The sequence below is a fragment of the Hermetia illucens genome, chromosome 4 (genome assembly GCF_905115235.1).
Source record: "Hermetia illucens chromosome 4, iHerIll2.2.curated.20191125, whole genome shotgun sequence".
NCBI lineage: Eukaryota > Metazoa > Arthropoda > Insecta > Diptera > Stratiomyidae > Hermetia > Hermetia illucens.
In genome coordinates, this window is record NC_051852.1 from 128,845,392 (window position 1) to 128,867,500 (window position 22,109).

Consider the following 22,109-nt stretch of genomic DNA (forward strand, 5'->3'; position numbering starts at 1 on the left):
CGACCGCCACAACAGTTTCAAGGTGCTAAAACCATCTCTTCTTTGGGAATAGTACATATTCTTGGTACAGGAGCTGCGGTCCATCACCGAAGGAGACCATTACGAAACTGGAACATGTTATTTAAGACCTCCATTATTTTTATTAATAAAACTTTAACGGAAAATATTGGTTCGGTTTTTCTGCCGTACTCTGTAATTTAGTTAACATTACATAGTGAGTTTATGGTGTCAAGAAATACCACAATTATAGAATGTATAGAGTTTAACAACAAACACTCTCAGCGTCAAATTTTGGTATTTGTGGCAAGCATTACTTTTCCCATTATCAACAAACGGCGCTGTTCATCAGAACTTTGGTTTTTGCCATATAAGTACTTCTCCAGTTCTTCTTTGAAATCATATCCTTTCCTTTAGATAGGTTCAGGATGAGTCACATCAGTAGGCTATGAATTTAGATATTTGACATGGTAAGGCATAACAAAAAATGGATTGATTGAATTGCGCATTTTTTCGATGGCGATTATAATCAAATCAATGAACAATGATTACCCTAAAAATGACAAAAACCAGGGTGAGGGGCCTTTCATAACGGGGCGTAAGTAATCCAATTTTTTCCTTGTGACCAAAATAGAAAGACGTCTGGCAGAAAAAAATCAGACAATGATTGCTTAAATATATTTTCGATTGATAATGAACTAATTAAATGTTGTAATATCGAAGTAAGTTAGTATTGGTTATCTACATATGTTACTTTAAAAACAATGGATTACATACTCGTATCTTCTACGAAAGCAAAATGATAGTATAAAAGACTAGATATTCGAATAAATTGGCATTACTCTAGCGGAGTCTTCCAGAGAGCCTATTCCTAAATAAAGGCTCTAGCAAACATTGCTTTTGCTCACTGCTCGGCTGCTCAGGGCACAGTTTGCAGCCGTTATTAATTACCTTCTCTACTACGAAGGAAGAATAACAAGTCCTTTTCAGTCCCATTTTTTGAACGTACACTCTTGGTATTTTCAATAAAATAGTGGATTTGGGCTATTACATGAGACCTGGGGTATGCATACCATTTAATTTTTATTTTTATTGTATGAATTTACATGAGACCTGGGGTATGCATACCATTTAATTTTTATTTTTATTGTATGAATTTATCTATTTCAATCGGCGTCTCAAATTTGGGTCTTGGTCCTTTAAACGTATTTCGATAGTTTCTTGAATTCGATACACCTATCATTGACTTACATTAAAAGTAACGATTTCTACAGGAGGTGTTGCTTCCGCAAAATTTCGTCAAAATTTTTAATTAAAGTATTTCCTCTTGAATACATTTCATCTTCCTTTTTCGCCTCAATAAAAATAAAATCGGTTTTTCCCACTTATTTTGATTGTCATTACCCCCTGCGAGGCACTTAGGAGATATCAGGTTTACAAATAATAAAATGAATAACGTTGGGGCGTTATCACCAAATTTTCTGATAACGAATCGTATTACGGCTGATGGTAAAGTCATCAATACTAAAAGAGGTGACAAATTGTTTGCCGACATTTTTGTGAATGACAACCAAACACCTATGAATTTGAAGGCCGCGTTCAAAATGGAGTAATGGTGGATCAATGGAAGTATGGAGGATGTCTCTGGTTGTTTGAAGTCATTCTAACTGACTTAAGATGAGAATGCAAAACCTGCCAATCAGAAGCGTAAAGCTCCTCTACTCTTTCTTGCCTTTGGCTATATTTAAGGACAGCAGCTTTATGATAATTTTGGTGATGGTGCGAACAATTTTTGGAATTAAGAACTTGGGATTTCTTATGAAATGCGGGGATCATTGATTGTGAAGCGATCTAGCAGCTGAATGTTGTTATCTTGCTATTGCTGTACTAGGATGTAAGGAGCAAATATGGTGATTACAGTTTTTTCAAAAACTTCAATTTTATGAGTTTTGATTCTCAGATGTGATGTGCTCCTCTGTGTAAGATCGGGACCTGGAACCCTTGTTTATCCGAAGGTTAAAAACGGCATTAACGAAAATTGAGTACTTAGACCAATACAGATTGCATGCATGGTAATTAAGCTGTGAGTTGGAACGAAAATGGAATGCAGAACTAATCTTCTTCTTCAGTCTTTGTCCTGTTCAGAAGCAAGTTCGGTTCGTTTGGATGGATTGCGTCACTTTATTCGTTCTAAAGCCTGATCTGTATGGAATAGTGAGTCTCTCAAATCAGCATTCCGCGTATCAAACCATCGTTATTTTGGTCGCTTTCGATCGACTTCGATATTTAGACGTAAGTTTTCGTCAGCGCCAAATACGTGACGATACAATCGAAGACGCTCTCATTTTTCCACGATCGGTGCGACCCTATATTGATCGGGGATATCCTCATTTCGGATGTGGAGCGTATTGCTCCACATGGTTCACCGCAACATTTTAATTTATATTGCCGCGAGACGTCGTTCATTGTCTTTTATAGTCGGCTAACACTAACACCTATATTAATTTGAAACCAATATATCATAGATACATAGTCTTGGGAAAAGGCGGGCAATTTTTGGGGATTGGTTCATAAATTTTTAAGAGGTAGCAGAATAGGATTTTGACGTCCAGTTCTTATAAATATATATGCAGCAATGTACTGTCTTTTCTTAGTTTATGGTATGCTAAGTTGTTCCCCCGACTTATCAGCCTTATTTGACCAGGTATTTACTTTTATCTATAGTTTAGATTAACATCTTACTTTATCTATTATACAGTTTACTTTTGTTATCATAAGTGTATATTATTAACGTATCATTATAATAGGAAATCAATTAAAATAAAGTTTTATCTCATATCTGATGACAGTACAATGGAAAGAGAATGGGTCAACGGCACGGTACATTTTTGTATGGCAATTAAGGGGGGAAACCATATTAGGAGGTTTCCAGAATCGACTTTTTTTATTATATTGATCGTGAACTTAACTAACCCAGAATATCTTACAAAAATTTTAAAGCAAAATTCGTGTTCCTTTAGATTTTATGAGTGCGAAATAGACCACTCATCAGATATAGGCTCAGACTCCAGTGCCTAGGATGTAGTCGCTTTATGTCTAAAAAATATCTTCATATCCTAAGGGCGACTTTTCAAACAATTTTTTTCAAATGCGTTTTTCCCAAAGTGATGTCTATTACATTTGCAGACATTCTAGCTCAAAAAGTAATAACCCGGCCATCATGAAATTTCAGAATATGATTCTTTATAAATTTATCAAGAATATGAACCAATATTTGGGACAATATCATTTTTTAAGGACGTTTTTTTTGCATTATTTGTAAGCAAGTCGGGAAACCGGAAGCTAGAGGCGTCAGGTATAAAACGATTTGTGTTTCCTTGTGTGAGGAACGATTAATGTATAACAGTTCCGTGTATACATACATAGTTAAATATTCCACTGTCCGCTATCTTTCCATGATCCATTTACACAAAATTGATCTGAAAAGCACTGTATTGATAATAGTCAACTTTATAGGCTTCACACTAGGAGTTCAATATTATTCACAAATGTGACGAAGTTAACCTACAACAATTTTAATATTTTTTTTAATGCCAATTATTCTCGTTAATTATGAGGTCAGCATCTTATTTGTATGGCATAGGATGCTGTTAATTCGCACAAAATTGGTAAGTTTGATCTGCCATAACTTTGACACTAATAGCCACTAACTTGGCATGCGTATGTGCGATCTTCTATGCCCGTGCAAAGTTTAGTATTTATTTGATACCCCACATGACTATATTTGATGAAAAAAAAATTTCCAAATTTGATTGAATTCCTACTACAAAAATATTCCAAAAACCTATGTGAAAGTAAGTCTTCTAGTGTGGTTTCCCTCCTTAATATGTACGTCAAATTAATGACAAAGAATACCTTAAAATTTATGGAATATGTAGGACAAGGGGCTTAGCGTAAGGGAATACACAGCAGATGTTAATCTTATCCTGTGTTAAATACAGCAAAAATTTCGTGGTAATTTTTTTGACAACGATTAGCTACAGTCTACTTTTGATTGACAATGAATAAATTAGTTATTGTAATATCAAATAGGTATATTTAGTATTGATTATACTAAAGATAAGATCTAAGATACTTTTAGATTTCGAAAACAATGGAGTACAAATGTTTTATGAAAGCAAAACGCTAGTATAAAATAGTAGATATTGGATTGAATTGTCTTCAGTCTTCTTTAGTCTACCAAAGACCCAACTATTTTTTGGAAACCACGACCTCTCAAGGTATGTTGAAAGTAATCTTAAATCCTCTGCTACAACTATGGCGTAGCTGACATGACAATCTCTAGTCAACGAGGAAGCTGTTGGTAATACTAACTTCAACAGAGACCACGACTTCAATCTTTCCTAAAGTAACCACCAATACTGGCGCCACGGAACTGTGATCTCATTTGATAACCGTAGTATCGCTTCTACCTCACTTCTTGGAGATTTGTCAACTAGCTGAAGCTGTACTTCAACAACTATTTAATAGTTCTTGTGTTTTACGACGGTGTATTTTAAGTTTTCCTTTTCCTTGAATATTTTGCGAGCATGTATATATCTTCAGTTCACAGTTCCTGCGTTGAATTTAATTCAGTGATACGATCAGCGTTCTACCCTCGCAGTGAAGTTTCATGATAGGAGTTAAATTCTAAATTCGAGAGATTAGGTTTTATTGCGAGGGTCGGTCCTGGGAAGCTTTTTTCGAACTAGACAACTAAATTAAGGATTTTGAAAAAGCTCAAAGAGGCCGTGGATTCATTGGACAAATTGTTAAACGTATCCGTTGCATAGACCGCTAGCTACACTTTGCACCGAAAAGGCACTTATGGATATTTAACCTCTTACAATTTTCTGCCGTATTGGATAATGGAGTTAGGTTCCCTGGTACGTTCTCTACATAGTCCTTGCTCTATTTGGTGATAATCCTGATCAGTCAGCGAAAACAAATCATTAGAATTTTGTGGAAACCTACAAAAGGATTATCATCGTTCCAGCTTGTCAAGACTATGAAGTTTCAAAAATAATTATGCGTAGCTGAAGGTCTTAGGGGTAGTGACGTTACATTGCTGAAAACATTAATAATACATAATCTGCGCATCCTTAGATATTAAATTTGATACAAAAAACGATAAGTGAAGAGGATGTTTCTAGCAAACCAAACATTAAATAAGAAAGAACAACGATAGTCTAGGAATTGGCATTAACATTTGTGGGATGGACTATTCAGAATATCAGCATGTTGGCAATTTTAGAAGGAATGAGAAATGGCATTTGACGGAGATAGGATTGTATTAGAACATGAGGATGGTACATATATAAACAAAAAGAACCAAAGTACAAAGTAACAAGTCGGGAAACTGGAAGCTGGACGTTTGAGGTATGAAAGGTTTTCTGTATTTCTATGCTTATATATTACCTCAAAATATTCACTTCCACGTGCTACTGACATTCAAAGTCATAGAACGTGCACTGAAGTAACAAATTTGATCTAATAACTTTGTTAGTAATCAGGCCATGTCCCCCAAATTTGGTATAATCGTGCTTTATATTATAGCCTATATTACTGATTTCATGATTTTAGGATGAGCTTAAAGAGGGTTTGTCAATTGGTGTCAATTTTATTCATTTTATTTGGGCACATATCGGTATGGAGGGTATTTCTGCACCGTATAATGACATCTACGTTCGTTTTTCAGATTTTTGGGTTGCGCAGGTGCTGGGAACGGGTGAGAAAAATGCATGTGGCAGACAGACCGACAATGAATCGATTTTAATAAGGTTTTGCACAAAACCTTAAAAAGGAACGAATGGAGGCAAGAAGTATGTGATATGTATTAGTTACCGGTTATTTGATTAGGTGGTGTGAAATTTACTTGATATGCATAAATGGAAAGTAGCATTTTACGAAAATAGGGTAAGTCGATTCGGGGTTACTGAAGATTTCAGCAGGAGACAAAAAATTCAAATCAGAACTATCGAAAAAATCTATTTGAGACGTAAGATATAAAGAACGTAGTCGGCAGTGTTGGAGTATCTAAAATCAGAGCGTTAGCAAAAGTACCATAGAGATAAAGCCGATGAATGGGTTTTACATTGTATTTTGAATGTACATATCAATTGGCAAATTTGTCTGCAGAAATTTTGGGAAAAGTTATTTTTATATAATTCTATACTTTTCGTGGTTCCGAAATAATGATTTAATAGAATACAATTAAAGAAATTAGGTGTTACGGAAAACAGAAGAAGGATAGGTGACTCAAAAAAACGCCGGGCTGATTTCACAAGCGACAGGGTAAGATTTGCGAGCGACGTTTTAAGGTTTGAATTAAAGGACACCAAAATCCAGCAGCTGAGTGGATAGCTGAGTGGTTAGAGCGCAAGGCTGTCGTACGGAAGGTCGCGGTTCAAATCTCGCTGGTGGCAGTGGAATTTGTATCGTGATTTGACGTCGGACACCAGTCGACTCAGCTGTGAATGAGTACCTGAGTCAAATCAGGGTAATAATCTCGGGCGAGCGCAATGCTGACCACATTGCCTCCTAGTGTACCGTTACGGTCTTGAATGAAGTGCTCTAACACACTTCAAGGCCCTGATCCAACATGGATTGTTGCGCCAACGATTATTATTATTATTATTATTAAAATCCAGCAAACCAAGAAACCGTTTACGATCAAAGCTGAAGTCACATCGGAAAAACCGTACCGAGTTTTCAAAAGAATTAACAAAGTCATCTATAACCGGTGGGCTGCGTGGCCTAAATTCTATAAATCGAAAAATAAAAATGAGTCACCATTAAAACTAAGAGAGGGAAGGATTCATCCAGCCCTCAAAGCTACCGCCCAATCAGTTTGCTGCCTAACATCAGCAAGGTGTTTGAGGTTTTGGTATTGAAAGCTTTGAATGGGCATAACAAGAAGAAGGAATTATTGCCGAACGCCCAATTCGGATTTCGATCTGGACACTCGACAATACATGCAATAACGAAGGTAACGTCTGATATTTGCTGGCGGATTAACAATGGTGAGTGCGTAGACGCTTGTCTTATAGAAATGGAGAAAGCCTTTGATACCGTCTGGTTGGATGGACTGATTTTCAGGCTCCTGAAGAATGAGTTTCCCAGTCACCTCGTAGCGATGATGTGTAGTATGCTGTATGGCAAATGCTTTGTCATTACGGACGGAAATCTCACTACTAACAGAGAATTTCATGTTCTGAATGGATTACAGCAAGGGACAGTGACTGCGCCTACACTTTTTGCGGTATTTGCCGGCGAATTGCTCAATTCTTTCGATTTTAATAAATCTCCTAAAAGGCCGTTGGTTGCCTTTACTGACGATCTGATAGCCTACACGGCGCACAAGAAGGTAACTGAGGTGCAAGTTGAACTTCAGAAGATGTTCAATGATATTAAGTTCTTCACGAACAGTTGGCGGATGAAAATCAATGCCCAAAAGTGTGAAACGATTCTGTTTCGAAATTCCTTGGCGTATGCCAGTAGGAACTTGAAAAGGAATTGGAGAGATTTCCACATTGTCGCGAACGAGGATAGTTCTGAGCGCATTCCTCATAAGAAGTGCGTTAGATACCTGGGTGTGCGTCTTGACGAGCGTCTCCAATTTAACGAGCACGTTAAAGTCGCGCTAGAAAGCGCTCGCAAGGCATTCATGTCTCTTCGAAGACTCTTTTATGCTCCACATCTTAGCTGGAAGGTTAAGATTATTTGTTATCTTACTTTGGTTAGACCGGTACTCACCTACGGGTGTGCTATCTGGTTTAATTTGAGTGCTAGCCAAATGAAGAAAATAAGGATCTTTGAAAGGAAATGTCTGCGTGCTTGCACGGGGCCTAATAGGACTGCTTCGTCAAACTATGAGCACTATCTAACTAACGAAGTGATGTATGCAGCTGCTGCTGTGCCAAGAATCGACACAGTTATCGTCAGATTGATTCGGAATCATATAGTGCGATCTGCTTCGCATGGTGAGAACCCTTGGGTTTCGCAGCCGTTCTACCCAAATGATGGGTATTTCGGGAAAACTCTCACGACAGGCTTCATTCCTCCCGAAGCGTTTGTGTATCTTGACAGGAATGGTCTAATTCTTGATTCTGCCGGTGATCCGGTTATGTATCATACACATAGACGGGCCACGGACAAAAGGATAGAATACCCCCCGAATTTGACAGTGGGGGCTCCGGGATTCGACTGGAGATACTCCAGAGCGAGAGCAATTGATATTAAGCGGGATGAAAAAGAGAAATCTTGGTACTGGTGGCTGCGGGATGCCGGTTAGCGGTGGCCGTGCTCAGTTCTGCCATTTGCTTCTTGGTGGGGCTTTGTAAATATGTACATATTGAACGGGTGCTGATTTTGTCTCCAGTTGTAACTTATAAATATATACGTTATGATTCTTTGTTTTTTTTTGTATGGATGTTATTGTAAAAAAAAGAAAAAATGTATAACATAAAATATATAATTATGATAGTTTTAAGAACAATAATTTAAGTTAAAAGTATTTTTTGAAGCGATCAAATATTTATTATTACTTTTATATTTCTTTATTTGCCACTAAGGCCAAGTGAATTCTGTCGGGTTTTTGACCATTTTCCGACAACTTATTGTAAAATTAGATTTTTATTTCTTACTGTTTCTCTTCTCTGTCTGTAAATTGCTATTCGAAAACTTTGAGAGCCCACAGTGGCCATTAGATTTAAGTTATTTTTGTTATTTTAAAAGATTGTTTTTTATTGTTCATTTTTCCAATCTATATACTATTGTTACCTATTTCTCAAAAATAAAAATGATTTTTAAAAAAAAACAAAACCATTGAAACTATTTGAAGCTATGAAGGAGTATATTTTGCGAGGGCTAGACTATTCAAATAAAAGAAGCTTATATCGGAGAACTCGGTCTCTCAATCAAGAGACCTTTAAATATTGATTTATTTAGTAATTAGGAATTTTTTGTTGTTGTTTGGAAAAAAGGAATTCTCCCTGAATCCCCGAAGTTTTCTCGGGGGCCGGTATAAAAATTTCAATGAAAGAAAAAGCAAAATAGTGGGACCTATATAATTTTCACCCCTGGCCCGGATTTTATCTCTACATACATTAAACTATTACATGGAATTCGGTAGTTGAATTCTACTCGACCTTGACCTCCGAGAAGGAGGTGGACCTAAGACGAGCATATATGAAAGGATTGGAATGCCACAAAAGTAAAAATCGGCAGCATACCTTACTTTCGTGATCCATCAGTTCCTTCAAAATTGCCACTTAGGCCCCAAAATTACATGTCTTTTCTATAACTATGTCTTGCTGGGGACTATCCTCCCTCTTCTCTAGAGGTATGGAAAATACGACATGCAAAGTTGAAAGAAGAAAGGAATCCAGAATATTTCAACTTTGGAAGAAGTTCTGTTGAAAAATGTTCATCAAATATATTTATCGGACCATAACATGCACCATCCTCTTCAAGTCCACTAAACTACTGGCCTATGCTGACGATATTGACATTATAGGAGCAACTCGAGATATATGATATTTCCCCATATATGCAAAAGGGGGGTGCAAATTCACCGAATATATTCATGTGGGGTATCAAATGAAAGATCTTGATTAGTACTTTTCGAAGCCGTTTTGACATTTGCTAGAAAGGTGGGGAGTGCGAAGTGATCATTTCTTTAGCGGAGCTATTCTCAAAAGCTAGTCAACCAAAAAATCTGAAAAAAACCAAGACGCTGCCACTATATAGTGCCTAGGCTCCGAAATACTCTCCATACCGATATCTGTGCAAATAAAGTTAATAATAGTATATTACTATAATTTTTTAGTAATTGGTTGCGAAATCGCTCTTAAGTTCACCCTAGAATCACGAAATTTTGCAGCAATGTAGGCTATGGTATGGAGCATAATTCTGCCAGTTTATTGGAAATCACACTATTATTAACAAAGTTATAACAGGTCAAAGTGGCCGTTTCTGTGAAGATTTAAGACTTTGAATGTTAATACCACCCGAAAGTGGATATTTTCACATAATATATGAATATATTACGTGCTAGGTTCTAATGGAATAAATACACACTCAAATTGCTTTATATAAGAAATACACAAAACCTTTTATACCTGAAGCGTTCAGCTTCCGGTTTCGCGACTTGTTTAGTAGTAAGATCGTCAAAGTGGCAGGCAACAAGTCATTGATAAGATTTTGGAATAAGGAGAGAGGGGTGAAATAGCATCAAGAATAATATCACCGTTTTTGGGCATGGGCATAATGAATGCTTCTTTCTGAAGACTAGGGAATTAATTTCCTTCGAGGCTCTTGTTAATAATTATCCTGGTAGAGAGAAAAATATACTGGCTTAGCATCTAATGGAAAAAAGTTGGGAAAACAATCACAACCGGAATCTAACTAAGAAAACGATAGGGAGAGGCATACTGACAAGAACAAAAAGATATGCACGGTATAATTACACAGTAAACTACACGATGGGAGAAGTGGAAACGAGGTATGTATGTAACTAGGGAGCTGACCAGAGAGGACGCAACAAAATGTGATGGGGGCCTGTTCGTATTTTAAGGAAGTGAGGATATGAACCCCTCTTCCTCGCCTCCCGTAATTTTAATTTAGAGTTCAAGAATCGATTGGTTTTGACACATGAAGATGCGTAAGGAGATTGAGAAAACCAAAGTTCACGCCGGTTACAGAGGACAAAATTGAGAGTGCGATTCAACTGACTTTTGCTCACATTGAATTGAAAGGCAGAACAGGCTTTCATGGACGCGAATAGATAGATTGAAGTCACAATTAAAAATTAATTATCTTCTTCATTTGATTGTTACCAAAATAACCGCTGAACATAGCTATTAACGGAAGGAATTAGAGCAGATCTCTCAAAAAATTTTTTGCTCAGATGAGACTGACTGAGGCAGGCGAAATATATACACGACAAAAAAACTGCTTTGAACAGGAAAATAGTAAAGGGAAAAAGAGCAGCAAAAATGGGTCCAGGATTACAACAAGGTGGTCAAAGGGTAGTATAGGTCCCGGGGCGAAACGTGGATTGGTACCCACGATGGAGCATAAAACCTGGGAAATGCCTGCTGAACCAACACCAACAGCTCTACTACCAAACCCTATCTCCACCTCCACGTGGTGACCGCTGGGAGCTCTTTCTTGACGAAAAGCTGCAGACGGAGAAGGATGAAGGCGAGTCTCCCGCGCCTAAAAACGGGACAAATTGTACCAACTGGTCCTCCAGGTTGGGGGTTGGGTAGGGCTGACAACCCTATACGGAAAACAACCGTTACGAAGCCACAACAGGAGCCTCGGATAGGACGGATATTAAAACGACGGACCCGGCAACGACAAAGGAACAACGATTTGCGCATTTTCTCATGGAACGTGCGCTCCCTGTACAGAGATGAAGCTGATAAGCAGCTAGCCGATACCCTGTCCCAATATAGGGCTGATGTAACAGCGTTGCAAGAGATGCGATGGACAGGGACCGGTTTCCTGGAGAAGAGCCACTACACCATATATTATAGCGGCCATCCAGTAAACCATGTGCTCGGAGTAGGTTTCTTAGTCAGCCAAAAAATTAAACCTGCTGTTATCGGCTTTGAAAGTATAAGCGAACGGCTATGCACTCTGCGCTTGCGAGGCAAGTTTAGAAATATAAGCCTCATAAACGTTCACGCCCCTACAGAGGAGACTGCAGAGTCGGAGAAGGATACCTTCTACGAGGCAGTAGAAAGAACCCTCGAAGCCTGTCCCAGATATGATATCAAAATCATACTTGGGGATTTTAACAGCCAAGTAGGGAAGGAGCCCGTATTCAGGCGATACGTTGGCTCCCATAGCTTACACGAAAAAACAAATGATAACGGACTGCGGACTATTCAATTAGCAGGGTCACACGAAATGGTTGTTGGAAGTACCTGGTTTGTGCGGAAAGCGGTCCACAAACATACGTGGGCCTCTCCAGACGGGACCACTTTCAACCAAATTGACCACGTGTTGATCGAACGCCGCCACCTCTCAGCCTTGATGAATGTCAGAACATATAGGGGGGCCAATATAGACTCGGATCACTATCTCGTTGGCATGGTGCTCCGAGCTCGAATAACAATACCACCTAGAATCCCCTCTGACAATCAGGTGAGAGTGAACACTGAAGCCATCCACAACACAACCCTCCGCGACACCTATAAGAGGGAAATGGATGCCGCAATAACCGCAGTCAATAGAGGACCTGGAGATGAAGCATCAACTAATGATCTTCACAACCACCTGAAGAACGTTATCATGGATACGGCCACAAATATACTTGGCCCCAGCCGCAAGAGGAGTCGGAACGGCTGGTTTGACGATGAATGTAAGCTAGCAACGGAACGGAAGAATGCCGCATACCGAGTAATGTTGCATTCTCAAAGAACGCGGGCACGCGCAGAGACTTATCACGAACTCCGTCGAGCGGAGAAGCGACTTCACAGACGGAAAAAGGAAGCCTGGGAGAACCAACAAGTCTGTGAACTAGAAAAGTACAGGGAGCAACCACACCAGGCGCGGAAGTTTTACCAACAAGTCAGCAGGATGAAGCCTTATACACCTCGATGCTCATCCTGCCGAGACAAAGAGGGAAATCTGATTTCCGACAGAATGGGCATATTAGAGCGATGGATTGAGTACTTTGATGAGCTACTGAACAACCAGAACATCGGCGAGTTGGAGGTCCCGCCAACTGAAGACGACGGACAAATACTGCCACCACCAAGTTTAGGAGAAACAGTCCGTGCAATTCATCGGCTAAAAAATCATAAGTCGCCAGGAGCCGATGGAATTACAGCCGAATTGGTTAAATATGGAGGCGACCAGTTACACCAAGTGGTTCATCAACTTGTGCTCAAGGTATGGGACAGCGAATCAATGCCTGACGATTGGCAGCGAGGCATAATCTGTCTCATACATAAAAAGGGAGATATCACACAGTGCAGCAATTATAGAGGTATCACGTTGCTGAGTACCATCTATAAGATATTCTCCACTATCTTGCTAGGCCGGATAGCCCCATACGCCCAGAACATCATTGGCCCATACCAAAGAGGCTTCACTCCAGGCAAATCAGCAACAGATCAGATTTTCTCTCTGCGGCAGGCGATGGAAAAACTGTTGGAATATGGACAACAGTTGCACCATCTGTTCATCGACTTTAAAGCCGCCTATGATAGCATAGCCAGGGTAAAACTGTACACGGCCATGAGGGAATTCGGTATCCCGACGAAATTAATAAGACTGACTAGGCTGACCCTGACCAATGTGCGAGGCCAGATAAAAGCAGCAGGATCACTCTCAAGACCATTCGACATCAACAACGGTCTACGACAAGGGGATGCGCTATCATGCGTCCTCTTTAACCTGGCCCTCGAGAAGGTGATCCGTGATGCTGAGGTGAATGCAAGAGGTACGATCCTCTTCAAGTCCACCCAACTACTGGCCTATGCTGACGATATCGACATCATGGGAAGAACCATCCGAGACGTTCAAACTGCCTTCATCCAGATCGAGCAGGCGGCGCGAGATCTTGGGCTGCACATCAATGAAGGCAAGACAAAATACATGGTGGCAACGTCAGCACCGAAGACGAATCAACCAACAACATCAAACCGCACTGGTCAAACACAAACACGAACAAGAATAAGGATACAACTTTGAGACCGTTGACAATTTCTCCTATCTAGGGTCGAAAATCACAACCGATAACAACTACGATGATGAAATCCGCGCACGGTTGTTGTCAGCCAACAGAGCCTACTTCAGCTTACAAAGACTGTTCCGCTCGAAACGTCTCACCATAGGGTCAAAGGTCTTACTGTACAAGACTATGATCTTGCCAGTCCTCATGTATTCCTCGGAAACTTGGGTTCTTAGCAAGAAAAATTGCGAACTCTTGGCCGCGTTCGAGAGAAGAATCCTCCGAAGAATTTTTGGCCCCCTACATGAGGATGGACGATTCCGTAGCCTACACAATGACGAAATCTATGAGCGATACCATGACCGTCCGGTTGTGGATAAAATCCGGCTCAATAGGTTACGGTGGGCGGGTCACTTAATCCGTATGGATGAAGATGATCCCACCCGGAAAGTCTATAAGGGCAATATCTATGGTAGGAAAAGAAGACGAGGCAGACCCTGCCTAAGATGGAGCGATGGCGTGGGCCAGGACGCCAGACAGCTTTTAGGGATATCGAATTGGTGGACCTCGGCGCAAAACCGGGATGTCTGGAGTTCCTTATTAAGGCAGGCCTAGACCGGATACCGGTTGTTGCGCCGTTGATGATGATGATGATGAGGATTACAACATTTTGACCAATCGATTGTCCTGATGTAACCCTGCCCCTGTCAAAGAGTAGCCTTCGAGGTAATAAGAGTTCAACATGTTATCCGACCAAATTTTATTAATATCGATCGTTTGGTCTGGAAATCTAGGGCAGAGAAATTGAAAATCAACACATGTATTCGTATTGCTTTTTGGAATTTTCAGAATCAGAACCATACGCGGCGGTTACAAATACGACTGGGATATAATTAAGTGTTCGACTATATAATAAATTGGTTAGGGTTCGCATAAAAAGGATTTTGAAAGTTCCAAATCTTTACAGGAGAATACCCAGTCCAACCAGTCTCGTTACTTCCCAGGCATAAACGCAACAATTGGTAGCAGGGGGATTGTGTATTCGAAATGATGTGAAAATAGAATTTAAATCTGGAGCAGCTTGAAAGGGATCTTGTGCCGTTGGGGCTCCCTCTAGCGGGAAGCACAGTAGAATCACGGGAGACAATTCGCAAGCCTCTAAATTCATCGGAAACCAGTATGGTGAGCTTCCAAAAGAACCTGAAGGAACCAAACAAACAATGGGAAAAAATAGAGAAGATGAAGACACGATGGAACGAAACTGTAGAGCGGATGACGGAATCGGGAAACTCTAGATGCATAAGAGATGGACATCATATGGATCAATGCAGGACAAAGGTGACACTAGAAGACTTGAAAGCAATGGTTCGCTGAGCTATGAAATGGATGAGCCTAACATTGGAAGGTTGTGACGTACCTTGCGGGGGTATAAAAAGGGTGGATAAATGGAAATTAAAGATGCATAATGTTGGGAATAATTAAAGTGGAGAAAGTGAGTGAAATGATCAACAGAAGAAACTAGATAAAATCGAAAATTTAGAAGGATACATGAGTTTGCGTCATGAGACGATCCAGTAGTGTTTGTTATTTCAGAGCTACAGCGAAGGAAGAGTTGGCTTTGAAGCAAATGTGGCAAGTCTATGGCAACAATGTAAATGAAGAGGAGACAATTAATTTTAAGGAGCAGAAATAAAAGCGAAACTGTGATGAAGTAACGATTAAAGATAACTAAAGATTATCATCTGTGACGGTGGAATCTTCAGCATGTAAACAGATGTGTGCTCAAAGATTCGGAAAATGGCGGAATCGTAAAAATGTTGATTGTTGTGTTACGAGCACAGGGTCTAATTTTGGGGCATCATAAAGGAGCAATTAGTGAGCATTTTGATATCACCGATAACTACAACTACATCTATACCTAAGATTATGTAAAGACGAAAGGATATGCTAGAATGCAATGCTGGAACTATATTCGAACAGAAATTTATAATTAAAGCAACGCTAGACACTAGTCGAAGGCAAGCCAGTCGACGTCGAACGGCTTCCAGTTATCTCTAAGCAACTACTCCAATGGCAGGCAAGCAGGGACTTGCATAGAATAGTTACTGGTAATGAAAAGTGGGTGTTACATGACAATCCTAAGCGCAAAAATACATAGGATATGCTGGCCATGCATCGTCCAAGCAGAATATTCATGGGAAGAAGATCATGCTGTGCATATGGGCATCACCCGCGCGTAACCTCTAATAGATAATGTGATTTCCTTTCGAGACAATGTCAGATCTTTTGTAAGAAACGTGGAGGATTTGGAAACGCTGAAACCGCAAGCTCTGCCCCACATACCATATTCACCAGACACGCGCCATCTGACTTCCATTTGTTCCGATCAATGGCAATTGAATTGATTCATTCATTAACTCTAAGGACGAATGATTTTTCGATGTGGTATGATGCTTTGCAGGAAAGACGGCAAATAGTAATCAAAAAGGTTGGTTAATACTCTCAGTACTCAGACACCCTAAGGATACTTTCATGATAAAAATCGGTACGATTTAATTCCAACCCCGAATATAATTTTTAAATTTTTTTAAATTAAAACCAAAAATTAAATTTCACAACAATTTTTAAACGTTTAGACGGGGAAAAGGAATGAATGAATATATAACGCACAGGATATCTCATGAAAACTACATTGTGGTAGTCTCATTACATACAGCAAAACCGCTGCAGAAAAATTCCCGATTATTGGTAGCACATATAAATCCTTTTCATAAAACGGAAGCCGGAAAAGGCGAGAAATAAATTCGCGAAAACTACCGCCATTTATTGAGCTTCTCTCGAATAACAATTTAAAAATTAAATCGCTAACTCTTCAACAGACAAGTGTAGACTTTATGCGGTGGGAAACGTTTTGAATAAGTAGAGAAATTTTATGAGAAATTAACTATCCATGCCATGTTGCTGTGTGTCCGTAACGGAAGCGAAAGGTACTAGCAATTTATCCTTGCATGAGCTCAACTGCATCTAACGGGGTTGCATCGACGTCCATAACATTTGCTTTAGCCTTGCCTGACTCTTGTCCTGATTGTAAACTCTGCAGCCCCTGCATGAATTAAGGTGAGATTCGTTGACCCCATTCACATGCGGCCATTTTCCAGGATACGAAAAACTAGTGCACAGTTTTTACTGCCTCTGGCTTAATGTAGTACGTGCCTTATTTTAGCATTGTAGTAGCTACAAATGTGTGAGTTAATATTGTTTCTGTATAGTATAGAGACTAATTAAGTTTGTATGTTCGAAATGGGGCCAGTGCACTTTGAAAATTAAATGCATCACGTTATGAATCTTTGATTGCGAATCCACGGCGAAAGCTGGAGAAAGTAAATTCCGCGCCAGGTTATTTGGAGATAATCTATTATTGATGTTGTATGGGTAATTGGCATATCCATTTGGGGACTGCACTTTCTTCCTTACGATTTTCAGACATGTATGTCCTTCAGGGACAACATAATCAGTACACGATTTTCACTGAATATTTAACTGTATTACTGGATAACCTCAGGATCCTTACTCTACCGAATGGCTTAACATCCGTCATTGTGACGTTTTCTGAACAAGTTAGTATACATGTAAAAAATCGTAAAAATTCGAATACCTGTTACAATGCTGATATCATCTTCATGCGATCGATGTCCGGATGATCCTTCCGATAGACTCGAACTTGCTGAACTATATGGCATGTGTTCGGACGGGCAGGGTGACGGTGGAGCGTATGAATTTCGATTCATGTTTGAATGAGGGCCAATTGTACCAACCCCAAGACCACCACCCATTGCCCATCCCAAACCCGATCGTCTCTTTGGATTGTACTTCGGTGGACCACGAAATGGTACTGCGGAAAATTTGTCTTTTGATAACAAAACATAAGAAAAGAAAACACACAATTGTTTTTTTTTGGTCAAACACAAACACCACAAACAAAACGGTTAGAAACCGAAAGAAGACACAAAAGATAAAAATAATATTGCATAAAAAATATTATTAATATTTTTGTGTTACTTTTGGTGAAGGTATGGAGTTATTGCAAAATTTGTTAGCTGACTTGTGCTCGTGAAAATTTAAACACAAAACTAATGTTTTTCCTTCTGGATTTGTGATCGATCACTATTTCTATTGCGATTTTATTGAGTAAAACTTAATTTTAATCCACACACAAATGCACTCGTTTATCTTTTCGTCGTTTTTCTGTTTGTTTCTTAATCAGTGTTGTATCAAAGTCATACGAATTTCAAGGTGAAAAATATATTCAAAAAAAATTCAATTCATCAACGCTTTCTAACTGAATTCAAAATTATCAAATTTATAAAAAAATTCAAAAATGAATGCAAAACGTGTCCTTTCTGATAAGAAAAAGTATGAGAAACTTCGGTATGATATTCCGCAAAGAACCTTCTAAATATGGGTGATTACGTTACGATAATAATTACGATGAAAAACATACAAGTCAGCGGAAAAACCAACTGCGACCAATGCCCAGGGAGTGGAGACATTTTTTTAACTTTTTGTGAATTTGCATTATTGCAGAGACGTAACATGTGCTTCTCATGTTCTACTTTTTATGCATGTACAGTGCTGTTGAAAAGAATTCGTGCAGATTTATGGACGCCATTCTTTGAGGATTCCAGCTTGGAAACTAGTTATAATTTAACAATTTCCAAAATTTTCCGCCAAATGTTTGGGGCTGTTTCTTTTGCACTGAGATATATTCTTAAACAAGTCGGGAAACCGGAAGTTGGATGCTTCAGGCATGAAAGGTTTTGTGTATTTCTTTTATAAAGGCATTTGAGTATGCATTTGTCCCATTAGTACTAGCATGTAATATATGCATATATTATGTGAGATTGCCCACCCTCGGGTGATATTGACATTCAAAGTCTTGAATTTACAACAAAGCGACAATTTTGACCAATTATAACTTTGTTAGTAATAGTGCGATTTCCACGAAACGTGGTATGATCATGCCTTATATCATAGTCTATGAACTTAAGGGGGTTTGCAGTCAATTACTAAAAATTATAGTTATATACTATTATCAATTTTTTTGTAATAGATATCGGTATGGAGGGTATTTCGGAGCCTAGGCGCCATGCAGTGGCAGCCTCCTGAGTTTTTTCAGATTTTTCGTTTGGGTAGTTTTTGAGAATGAATGAAATGATCACTTTTAATCCTCTGCACTCCCCACGTTTCCAATAAATGTCAAAACTAATATCGGCGGAATGTACTAATCGAGACCTTTCATTTGATACCCCACATGACTATATCTGATGAAAAAACATTTGTACCCCCCTTTTGGATGTATGGAGCCCCTCCCCCTTAAATTCGACGTACAATTATGTAACTCACTGTATGCGTGAGCGTTTACAGTTCCCACATTTCCACCAAATTTGGTGTCAATCACAATAACCATCTCCGAGAAAAATGCGTGTGACAGACAGACAGACAGACAGTAAACCGATTTAAGATTTTGTCTTACACAAAACCTTAAAAAACAACAACCAGAATCCAGTACTTTTTGGGGTTGATTTTATTTTTACAGTTGACGAAAATGAATGCATGTGGCTCAAAGATGAAAGTACCATAATAAAGCATATTTTCAAAAACTGTCAGAATTGAACTGGAACCAAGGAATGTTAGCAACTGACAACAATAGATGCCCTTTTTCCTTATTTTCCACATTAATTTGAGGGACAATATGTTGCCTTAACCTGAGAAATGGAGATTTCATCCAAAAATAACAGTCGTTTCCATTTTCCTTCTTAGTGTTTTTTTGGAACAGTTCGACTGCAAAGGACGACAAAGGTATAACTTGAAGGCAGCTCTTACTTTGTATCTGATCTACCAATGATTTTGGTCATGCATATTAGAAAGTTTTTGAGGTGCCAGATGCCACCTTAAGATATTTTTTGTGTTAAATGGTGGCAATTAAGCTTTGCAAGTTATTATTATGAAATGCAGATTCTGAACCAAAAATCTTTCAAAACTGGAGGTTCTAAAAGTAAATGAAATTAAAAAGAAAACTTTAGAGGACCAGTTCAAAATTCGAACATCATGGGGATAGAGCGATTTTTTGCCAATCAATGGGATTTTCGAACAATTATTTCACCTATAGTATATATATTTATTTATTTCAATCAAGATTTCGATGGAAAATTATAAAAATATTATACAATTCTAGGTTTTCTCAATACTTCGTCGAATGAGAAGTATATCTAGTTGTTTTTAATCTATTTCTCTTCCTACAGAACAGGCGCAAAGTAGACTTGGCATATTGCGACGAGTAAGTGAGTGGATAATTGTTCATGGTTTCAACCCGGTACTGGAAAAACCGAAGTAGTCATTCTGACTAAAAAGAGAGTCACGACCCTGCGTCCCATGTTGATCGTTAAGTCGATAATCGAATCAAAACCAACGCTACCTTGAACTGACTCTTGACTAAAAGATTATCTTTTTCGAGCAAATCAAAACAGCAGCTGGAGTTTCGACCTTAAGTTGACTAATGGCAAACATTGGGGGTCCTACGCCTAGCAGGCTGCGTTTCCTGATGAGTTCAACGTTGTCTGTTCTGTTCTACGGCGCAGAAGAATGGGCTAATGCTCTTGGCAAGGAAGTATATCATAAGCACCGTGCGCAAGTAGAGACAGGGAGCTTTGCAGGTTACGTCCGTAATGGTGATCGCAGAAGTGATCCCTGTTGCCCCTACTGCTAAGGAGCGTAAAGCCATATACAAGCAAGTGCAAGGGGGAAGAACTAGGGGGGGGGGGTTGCTTGTGAAGAACGGCAACTTACCCTAGATGGATGAGTGGCAATTCTCTTGGCAAAATGAGACAAGAGGCAGATGGACTGTGCGGATCATTGGCAAACTTCGTTGTGTGGCTGAATCGACTGAATATGATATTTCCTTGCCCCGCTCCTAAGTGGGAATGGAGGTTTTCAGTCTTACTTGCACAAGATTGGGAAGACACGATCTCTTGATTGTATGTTTTCCAATGGGGTTGTGCATCACGCCCATCACACCTTTTTTTCTTGTGGAAGGTGGGATGGGATTCGTCGACAACTTTATTTAAACACAGAGGATCTCTGTCTAGACAACATTGTCCAGAATGGAGTCCTGTTGCGCATTACGTTCGGGCTCTTCTCTTTACAAAGAAGATTGAGCTCGACCGGAGGAGTGGCCCAAGGGGGATTCCTTTAACTAACAGTTCCCTGAGTGTAATTACGCGGTATTTCGCTAGTGTTAATTTATTGGTCTTCCAAATACCGGTCTTTCGTGAACCACTTGTTCCCTTCATCAGTTCTAACAAGTCAGCAGACGAGTTTTGTCATTCAAAGTGGATATACAATGAGAATAGGACTACATGTGAAGTTCGTTATTTATTTAAAGTGGAGTCTAATCCCGTTGGTAAGACTCACGGGAGCTTTAGTTGAGGAGCCACATGCCAATATCAAATAAGTGGAAATTTGAATTTTAATTATTCATTTTTGTAATTTTGCAAATCATGCTTATGTATTACCATTTTTAGATCATCATTATTAACTTGGTAAATTAGTTTCCGCGTAAGCAAGCAAAAATAACTGGAAAGAAGGAAAACCGTCAACCGAATAGCCAAAGAAGAGAAAAGTAAGCTCGAACAACGATTGAAAATTGGTTCTGTTTAAATTATAGATCAAAGTACGGAAGGTTGAAAGGAGGTGTGCAGGATCTCCAAACTAGCTACAAAGAAAGCTGAAATCACGATCTTTGCCAAAGACTCAGTAGTCTCTTGAAGTTATTGTGACTTACGCATCATTTGGCGTTCTTTTTTCTCTTGCTTTGCCTTTACTTTATTCACGTTGAATATTCCTGAAAATTTGAATAATTAAAATACCCACTGTTTTGGCAATGGTTGTGAAGGGAGAGAGTGCGAGGGTTCGAAAAAAAATCAATTATTTCGAGGACTCAACTCATTCTAGTTTTGTTAACTGGCAATAATATAGGTTTTAACACGGAGCTTTATACTGGAAAGTTTGGTGGAAATCCTACTATATTGACAAAGTTATAGTAGATCAAAGTTGTCACTTTTGCATTGAATTACTGCACCCTAAGAGATAAAATCTCAGTATCACATCGAATATATACTACAAGATATGTAAAAATGGAATCATTGCTTATCCAAATATTCATCGATATTCGACTCTTTAATAGTGGTCAAAATAGAGCGCAACAGGCTGAGGATGATCTAGCCTGGAAAGTCTATAGGGGCAATATATAATAAACGTGGCGGACGTTGTCTCAAATGGACCAATGGCGAAGACCTGGATGATAGATAGCTGCTAATGACATCTA

General features: G+C 39.1%; 1 protein-coding gene across 5 annotated transcripts in view; it reads right to left on the reverse strand.

The window, feature by feature from the left end:
• Window positions 1–22,109, reverse strand: part of LOC119656288 (SH3 and multiple ankyrin repeat domains protein 3) — a 561,166-nt gene that overhangs the window by 17,688 nt on the left and 521,369 nt on the right. For 3 of the 5 annotated variants that reach the window (XM_038062721.1, XM_038062719.1, XM_038062723.1), the window contains one exon: window positions 17,382–17,633. The exons of 1 other annotated variant lie outside the window; for it this stretch is intronic. In XM_038062721.1, coding sequence (XP_037918649.1) covers window positions 17,382–17,633 — 252 coding nt within the window. The remainder of the gene's footprint in view (window positions 1–17,381; window positions 17,634–22,109) is intronic. One more of the 5 variants, XM_038062720.1, reaches the window with a different exon arrangement.